An 8983-nucleotide genomic window follows, 5' to 3' on the forward strand; every position below is an offset into this window, starting at 1 on the left:
ACAACAGATGACAGTACATGAACAAGATGTTTTACTCTCAACAACAGATGACAGTACATGAACAAGATGTTTTACTCTCAACAACAGATGACAGACAGTACATGAACAAGATGTTTTACTCTCAACAACAGATGACAGTACATGAACAAGATGTTTTACTCCCAACAACAGATGACAGTACATGAACAAGATGTTTTACTCTCAACAACAGATGACAGTACATGAACAAGATGTTTTACTCTCAACAACAGATGACAGACAGTACATGAACAAGATGTTTTACTCTCAACAACAGATGACAGACAGTACATGAACAAGATGTTTTACTCTCAACAACAGATGACAGACAGTACATGAACAAGATGTTTTACTCTCAACAACAGATGACAGTACATGAACAAGATGTTTTACTCCCAACAACAGATGACAGTACATGAACAAGATGTTTTACTCTCAACAACAGATGACAGTATATGAACAAGATGTTTTACTCTCAACAACAGATGACAGACAGTACATGAACAAGATGTTTTACTCCCAACAACAGATGACAGTACATGAACAAGATGTTTTACTCTCAACAACAGATGACAGACAGTACATGAACAAGATGTTTTACTCTCAACAACAGATGACAGACAGTACATGAACAAGATGTTTTACTCCCAACAACAGATGACAGACAGTACATGAACAAGATGTTTTACTCTCAACAACAGATGACAGTATATGAACAAGATGTTTTACTCTCAACAACAGATGACAGTATATGAACAAGATGTTTTACTCCCAACAACAGATGACAGTATATGAACAAGATGTTTTACTCCCAACAACAGATGACAGTACATGAACAAGATGTTTTACTCTCAACAACAGATGACAGTACATGAACAAGATGTTTTACTCTCAACAACAGATGACAGTACATGAACAAGATGTTTTACTCTCAACAACAGATGACAGACAGTATATGAACAAGATGTTTTACTCTCAACAACAGATGACAGTACATGAACAAGATGTTTTACTCTCAACAACAGATGACAGTACATGAACAAGATGTTTTACTCCCAACAACAGATGACAGACAGTACATGAACAAGATGTTTTACTCTCAACAACAGATGACAGTACATGAACAAGATGTTTTACTCTCAACAACAGATGACAGTACATGAACAAGATGTTTTACTCCCAACAACAGATGACAGACAGTACATGAACAAGATGTTTTACTCTCAACAACAGATGACAGTACATGAACAAGATGTTTTACTCTCAACAACAGATGACAGTACATGAACAAGATGTTTTACTCCCAACAACAGATGACAGACAGTACATGAACAAGATGTTTTACTCCCAACAACAGATGACAGTACATGAACAAGATGTTTTACTCTCAACAACAGATGACAGACAGTACATGAACAAGATGTTTTACTCTCAACAACAGATGACAGTACATGAACAAGATGTTTTACTCTCAACAACAGATGACAGTACATGAACAAGATGTTTTACTCTCAACAACAGATGACAGACAGTACATGAACAAGATGTTTTACTCTCAACAACAGATGACAGACAGTACATGAACAAGATGTTTTACTCTCAACAACAGATGACAGACAGTACATGAACAAGATGTTTTACTCTCAACAACAGATGACAGACAGTACATGAACAAGATGTTTTACTCTCAACAACAGATGACAGTATATGAACAAGATGTTTTACTCCCAACAACAGATGACAGACAGTACATGAACAAGATGTTTTACTCCCAACAACAGATGACAGTATATGAACAAGATGTTTTACTCCCAACAACAGATGACAGACAGTACTTGAACAAGATGTTTTACTCTCAACAACAGATGACAGTATATGAACAAGATGTTTTACTCTCAACAACAGATGACAGACAGTACATGAACAAGATGTTTTACTCCCAACAACAGATGACAGACAGTACATGAACAAGATGTTTTACTCTCAACAACAGATGACACTACATGGAAATTAGCTTGAAAACTGCTCATTTCTTTCTGTGATTCCTTTTAAAATGTTCCTTCCCGGGGACTTGGTTTGTCCCACAATGCACTGCCAAAGTCACAGTAAAATCCCTTGTATGCTATTTTCTATCTCACTCTCGTTGTGTTCTGATGAGGGTGTCCCTGATGAATTTACTCACACAGAAGGGGTCCCAGGCCCCAAACAGTCTGAGAACCAACTGTTCTAACTAATGATCAGGGACTTCTGTTGCTCAGAAGATACGGTCCACCAACTTCTCTGTTAAATCTGAAGTCCAGCTGTTCAGTCATGTCTTATTCACCAAGAAGTCTCCTCTTACAGGTGGAAGCTAGTCTCTCTGTGTGTCTTACGTCAGGGCTGTCTCTCTGTGTCTTACGTCAGGGCTGTCTCTCTGTGTCTTACGTCAGGGCTGTCTCTCTGTGTCTTACGTCAGGGCTGTCTCTCTGTGTCTTACGTCAGGGCTGTCTCTCTGTGTCTTACGTCAGGGCTGTCTCTCTGTGTCTTACGTCAGGGCTGTCTCTCTGTGTCTTACGTCAGGGCTCATCATGTCATCGCTGTCTCTCTCTCTGTACTCTACTGTGTGTTTCAAGGCCTGCATGCTTTTCCAGCTGTTGCTCATTTACAGAAGAACATTTCTCCCTGCGTGTGAACGGCGATCTGATGTCTCCTCAGCCGGACCATGGTGATGAATCCTTTCTGACAGTCAGGACAGTGGTACGGTCTCTCCCCTGTGTGTATCATCATGTGCTGCGTCCGGTTGCAGCTCACACTAAACCCTTTACCGCAGACAGTACACCGGTAGGGTTTCTCCCCTGTGTGTATCATCATGTTCTGCGTCCGGTTGCAGCTCACACTAAACCCTTTACCGCAGACAGTACACCGGTAGGGTTTCTCCCCTGTGTGTATCATCATGTGCTGCGTCCGGTTGCAGCTCACACTAAACCCTTTACCGCAGACAGTACACCGGTAGGGTTTCTCCCCTGTGTGTATCATCATGTTCTGCGTCCGGTTGCAGCTCACACTAAACCCTTTACCGCAGACAGTACACCGGTAGGGTTTCTCCCCCGTGTGGCTCCTCATGTGTGTCTGGAGATGACCCAGGACAGAGAAACACCTTCCACACTCAGTACAGCGGTGGGGTTTCTCCCCCGTGTGGCTCCTCATGTGTGTCTGGAGATGACCCAGGACAGAGAAACACCTTCCACACTCAGTACAGCGGTAGGGTTTCTCCCCCGTGTGGCTCCTCATGTGTGTCTGGAGATGACCCAGGACAGAGAAACACCTTCCACACTCAGTACAGCGGTGGGATTTCTCCCCCGTGTGGCTCCTCATGTGTGTCTGGAGATGACCCAGGACAGAGAAACACCTTCCACACTCAGTACAGCGGTGGGGTTTCTCCCCCGTGTGGCTCCTCATGTGTGTCTGGAGATGACCCAGGACAGAGAAACACCTTCCACACTCAGTACAGCGGTAGGGTTTCTCCCCCGTGTGGATCCTCGTGTGATTGGTTAGATTGGTTGCTCCTGCGAACCCTCTGCCGCAGACAGAACATCGGTAGGATTTCTCCCCTGTGTGGATTCTCATGTGTAACCTCAGAGCATTATTCTTAGTGAAACATTTACTGCAGAACTGACAAGTAAACTGAGCATCGATGTGAGCTTGAACGTGATCTTTTATAGCCTCTAACTCAACCTGTTTTCCACACACCCCACAGACACGTTCTCTCATCTTGGTGTGCATTCTCACATGTTTAAAGAAATAGCTTTTCATGAGAAACATTTTCCCACACACCTTACAGCGACTCTTAGAGGGAGAACTAGGATGGATCGACTTCACTGCAGAGACGGGCTGAGAAGCGCTGGGTGTCTCTAATAGTTGACGGTCCTCTCTAGTTCCTCTTTTCAACTGTTCATATGAGGTGCTGGTACTCTGGGTCTGGTAGAGATGTGAGGGCTGAGGTGGGTCCTGATTACAGTCACTTTGCACACAAGCGGAAGTGAATATGAACTCTGTGGTGTCAGACTCCTGACCTTCCCCCAGACTGGTCCAGAGTTCCTGCTGTTCCTCTTTAATGAGTACAGGCTATGGATCCTCCTGGCCCAGACTGGTCCAGAGTTCCTGCTGTTCCTCTTTAATGAGTACAGGCTGTGGATCCTCCTGGCCCAGACTGTGGTACCTCCTGGCCCAGACTGTGGATCCTCCTGGCCCAGACTGTGGATCCTCCTGGCCCAGACTGTGGATCCTCCTGGCCCAGACTGTGGATCCTCCTGGCCCAGACTGTGGTACCTCCTGCCCCAGACTGTGGATCCTCCTGGCCCAGACTGTGGATCCTCCTGGCCCAGACTGTGGTACCTCCTGCCCCAGACTGTGGATCCTCCTGGCCCAGACTGTGGATCCTCCTGGCCCAGACTGTGGATCCTCCTGGCCCAGACTGTGGATCCTCCTGCCCTAGACTGTGGTACCTCCTGCCCCAGACTGTGGATCCTCCTGACCCAGACTGTGGATCCTCCTGGCCCAGACTGTGGATCCTCCTGGCCCAGACTGTGGTACCTCCTGGCCCAGACTGTGGATCCTCCTGGCCCAGACTGTGGATCCTCCTGGCTCAGACTGTGGATCCTCCTGGCCCAGACTGTGGTACCTCCTGCCCCAGACTGTGGATCCTCCTGGCTCAGACTGTGGATCCTCCTGCCCTAGACTGTGGTACCTCCTGCCCCAGACTGTGGATCCTCCTGACCCAGACTGTGGATCCTCCTGGCCCAGACTGTGGAATCCTCCTGGCCCAGACTGTGGTACCTCCTGGCCCAGACTGTGGATCCTCCTGGCCCAGACTGTGGATCCTCCTGGCTCAGACTGTGGATCCTCCTGGCCCAGACTGTGGTACCTCCTGGCCCAGACTGTGGATCCTCCTGGCCCAGACTGTGGATCCTCCTGGCCCAGACTGTGGATCCTCCTGGCCCAGACTGTGGATCCTCCTGGCCCAGACTGTGGATCCTCCTGGCCCACTGTGGATCCTCCTGCCCCAGACTGTGGATCCTCCTGGCCCAGACTGTGGATCCTCCTGGCCCAGACTGTGGATCCTCCTGCCCTAGACTGTGGATCCTCCTGGCCCAGACTGTGGATCCTCCTGGCCCAGACTGTGGATCCTCCTGGCCCAGACTGTGGATCCTCCTGGCCCACTGTGGATCCTCCTGCCCCAGACTGTGGATCCTCCTGGCCCAGACTGTGGATCCTCCTGGCCCAGACTGTGGATCCTCCTGCCCTAGACTGTGGATCCTCCTGGCCCAGACTGTGGATCCTCCTGGCCCAGACTGTGGATTCACTCCTCCTGCTCAGAGGGAACCTGTTCTCCACCGGCTGGGAGCTGCTACAGCTGGGTGTCTGGAAGGAAGGAAGCAGAGACAGAGATCAGAACACTGGGGCAGGTATTCCCAAACGGAGATACGCCAAATAAAAATGTGATTCCCATTTTCAAACAGTCCATTTATATTTTCCAATGGGGCTCTACATTTGGGTGAGGTTTTTCTCTCTCGCCTGAGTAGCCTCGTTACACTGACAAAAATAACTAAATAACAACACAATGTCACATACAGGAAGTCAAGTAATTACCATCCAATCACATTAACCAGGTGGCCCAGTCTAGTAATTACCATCCAATCACATTAACCAGGTGGCCCAGTCAAGTAATTAACATCCAATCACATTAACCAGGTGGCCCAGTCTAGTAATTACCATCCAATCACATTAACCAGGTGGCCCAGTCTAGTAATTAACATCCAATCACATCCAATCACATTAACCAGGTGGCCCAGTCTAGTAATTACCATCCAATCACATTAACCAGGTGGCCCAGTCTAGTAATTACCATCCAATCACATTAACCAGGTGGCCCAGTCTAGTAATTAACATCCAATCACATTAACCAGGTGGCCCAGTCAAGTAATTAACATCCAATCACATTAACCAGGTAGCCCAGTCTAGTAATTAACATCCAATCACATTAACCAGGTGGCCCAGTCTAGTAATTAACATCCAATCACATTAACCAGGTAGCCCAGTCTAGTAATTAACATCCAATCACATTAACCAGGTGGCCCAGTCTAGTAATTAACATCCAATCATATTAACCAGGTGGCCCAGTCTAGTAATTAACATCCAATCACATTAACCAGGTGGCCCAGTCTAGTAATTAACATCCAATCACATTAACCAGGTGGCCCAGTCAAGTAATTAACATCCAATCACATTAACCAGGTAGCCCAGTCTAGTAATTACCATCCAATCACATTATCCAGGTGGCCCAGTCTAGTAATTAACATCCAATCACATTAACCAGGTGGCCTAGTCTAGTAATTAACATCCAATCACATTAACCAGGTGGCCCAGTCTAGTAATTACCATCCAATCACATTAACCAGGTGGCCCAGTCTAGTAATTACCATCCAATCACATTAACCAGGTGGCCCAGTCAAGTAATTAACATCCAATCACATTAACCAGGTGGCCCAGTCTAGTAATTACCATCCAATCACATTAACCAGGTGGCCCAGTCTAGTAATTAACATCCAATCACATTAACCAGGTGGCCCAGTCAAGTAATTAACATCCAATCACATTAACCAGGTAGCCCAGTCTAGTAATTACCATCCAATCACATTATCCAGGTGGCCCAGTCTAGTAATTAACATCCAATCACATTAACCAGGTGGCCTAGTCTAGTAATTAACATCCAATCACATTAACCAGGTGGCCCAGTCTAGTAATTACCATCCAATCACATTAACCAGGTGGCCCAGTCTAGTAATTACCATCCAATCACATTAACCAGGTGGCCCAGTCAAGTAATTAACATCCAATCACATTAACCAGGTGGCCCAGTCTAGTAATTACCATCCAATCACATTAACCAGGTGGCCCAGTCAAATAATTACCATCCAATCACATTAACCAGGTGGCCCAGTCAAGTAATTAACATCCAATCACATTAACCAGGTGGCCCAGTCAAGTAATTAACATCCAATCACATTAACCAGGTGGCCCAGTCAAGTAATTAACATCCAATCACATTAACCGTGACTCTCTCGAGGTAATTCCACTAACGGTCTGTATGGAGCCAAACGTAGCTGCTGCTCATGTTGGCATCTGTACTGATGGAGCAAAAGCCATGGCAGGGAGACATAGTGGAGTGGTAACGCGCCTGCAAGCAGTTGCTCCCGACGCCACCTGGGTCACTGCAGCATCCACCTAGAGGCTCTTGGGTACACTACAGCATCCCCCTAGAGGCTCTTGGGTACACTGCAGCATCCACAAGAGACTCTTGGGTAGACTACAGCATCCACCTAGAGGCTCTTGGGTACACTGCAGCATCCACCGAGAGGCTCTTGGGTAGACTACAGCATCCACCTAGAGGCTCTTGGGTAGACTGCAGCATCCACCGAGAGGCTCTTGGGTAGACTACAGCATCCACCTAGAGGCTCTTGTGTACACTGCAGAGGGGGTACAGCTGACCCTGGTGCTAGAGGGGGTACAGCTGACCCTGGTGCTAGAGGGGGTAATATAATAATAATAATATATGCCATTTAGCAGACGCTTTTATCCAAAGCGACTTACAGTCATGTGTGCATACATTCTACGTATGGGTGATCCCGGGAATCGAACCCACTACCCTGGCGTTACAAGCGCCATGCTCTACCAACTGAGCTACAGAAGGACCAGAAGGGTACAGCTGACCCTGGTGCTAGAGGGGGTACAGTTGACCCTGGTGCTAGAGGGGGTACAGTTGACCCTGGTGCTAGAGGGGGTACAGCTGACCCTGGTGCTAGAGGGGGTACAGTTGACCCTGGTGCTAGAGGGGGTACAGCTGACCCTGGTGCTAGAGGGGGTACAGCTGACCCTGGTGCTAGAGGGGGTACAGATGACCCTGGTGCTAGAGGGGGTACAGCTGACCCTGGTGCTAGAGGGGGTACAGCTGACCCTGGTGCTAGAGGGGGTACAGCTGGAGGTTGAATGTTTTGACAGTGTACAGGACTATAAACAGTTAGGGAACCAGTGCACTCGGCCAACCATGTACTCTAAAAGGAGTGTAGGTCAGCCTACCAGTACTCCTTAAGAGCCAGGGACCTGGTTATTGTCAGAAGTAAACAGGCTCTGGCAGACAAAACAGACAAACGCTCCATCGATATGGTTCTAAATACCAAGCCCTTTCACATCACGTCAAAATCCAGAATATACTGTCCCCTGTTGTAACAGCTTTATTAGTGGCAGTAGTTCTCAATTACGTGTTTCTGTCTGCGTTCCGTTACACACAGTCATTCTGAGCTAGATGGACAATTAGCACCGGTGGTCTCCTCTGGTTTATGTCAACACCGTTGTAACACGTGGCTGTGTGGGATCACTTACCTTATAACGGTGTGTAGTAATAGAGCTCCACAGTGGAGGTGTCATTAATACCCATAAAACCTAGCGGTTAAACAGGGAAATGGTTCCAATCATTTCCCCCCCATAGGGGATTTTTAGAAAGACTTCAAATGAGGGCTGTGTTTCGTGTGTCCTCACCCGTACCTTTTAATAGCTACATCGCTCTCGGACAAGGTGACTTTTATCAAATGAGGGCTGTGTTTCGTGTGTCCTTACCCTTACTTTTTAATAGCTACATCGCTCTCGGACAAGGTGACTTTTATCAAATGAGGGCTGTGTTTCGTGTGTCCTCACCCTTACTTTTTAATAGCTACATCGCTCTCGGACAAGGTGACTTTTATCAACTTATTCATCTCTATTTACTCTCAAATTCTAAAACGCTCATTAGCATCAACATAGACATCCATTGAAGAATACAAATCCCTGCAGGTCATCTTCAGCTGACAGGTATTGTGTCCATTTAAAACTTGCCAAATACAATTCACAGAATTGTCACTTGAAAGAAATGTAGTTAATTTATTCACTACTA

General features: G+C 46.8%; 1 protein-coding gene across 1 annotated transcript; it reads right to left on the reverse strand.

The window, feature by feature from the left end:
* Window positions 1-2655: 2655 nt before the first annotated feature.
* LOC124021420 (zinc finger protein 2 homolog) lies at window positions 2656-3624 on the reverse strand. Its single transcript, XM_046336609.1, has one exon. The coding sequence runs from the start codon at window positions 3622-3624 to the stop codon at window positions 2656-2658; it is 969 nt and encodes a 322-aa protein (XP_046192565.1).
* Between the last annotated feature and the right edge of the window lie 5359 nt (window positions 3625-8983).

Source organism: Oncorhynchus gorbuscha, unplaced genomic scaffold (genome assembly GCF_021184085.1).
Source record: "Oncorhynchus gorbuscha isolate QuinsamMale2020 ecotype Even-year unplaced genomic scaffold, OgorEven_v1.0 Un_scaffold_1107, whole genome shotgun sequence".
Lineage (NCBI taxonomy): Eukaryota > Metazoa > Chordata > Actinopteri > Salmoniformes > Salmonidae > Oncorhynchus > Oncorhynchus gorbuscha.

Excerpts from the sequence above, each read along its gene's own strand:
- LOC124021420 (XM_046336609.1), bottom strand. The coding sequence starts at position 3,624 with ATGAGAATCCACACAGGGGAGAAATCCTACCGATGTTCTGTCTGCGGC.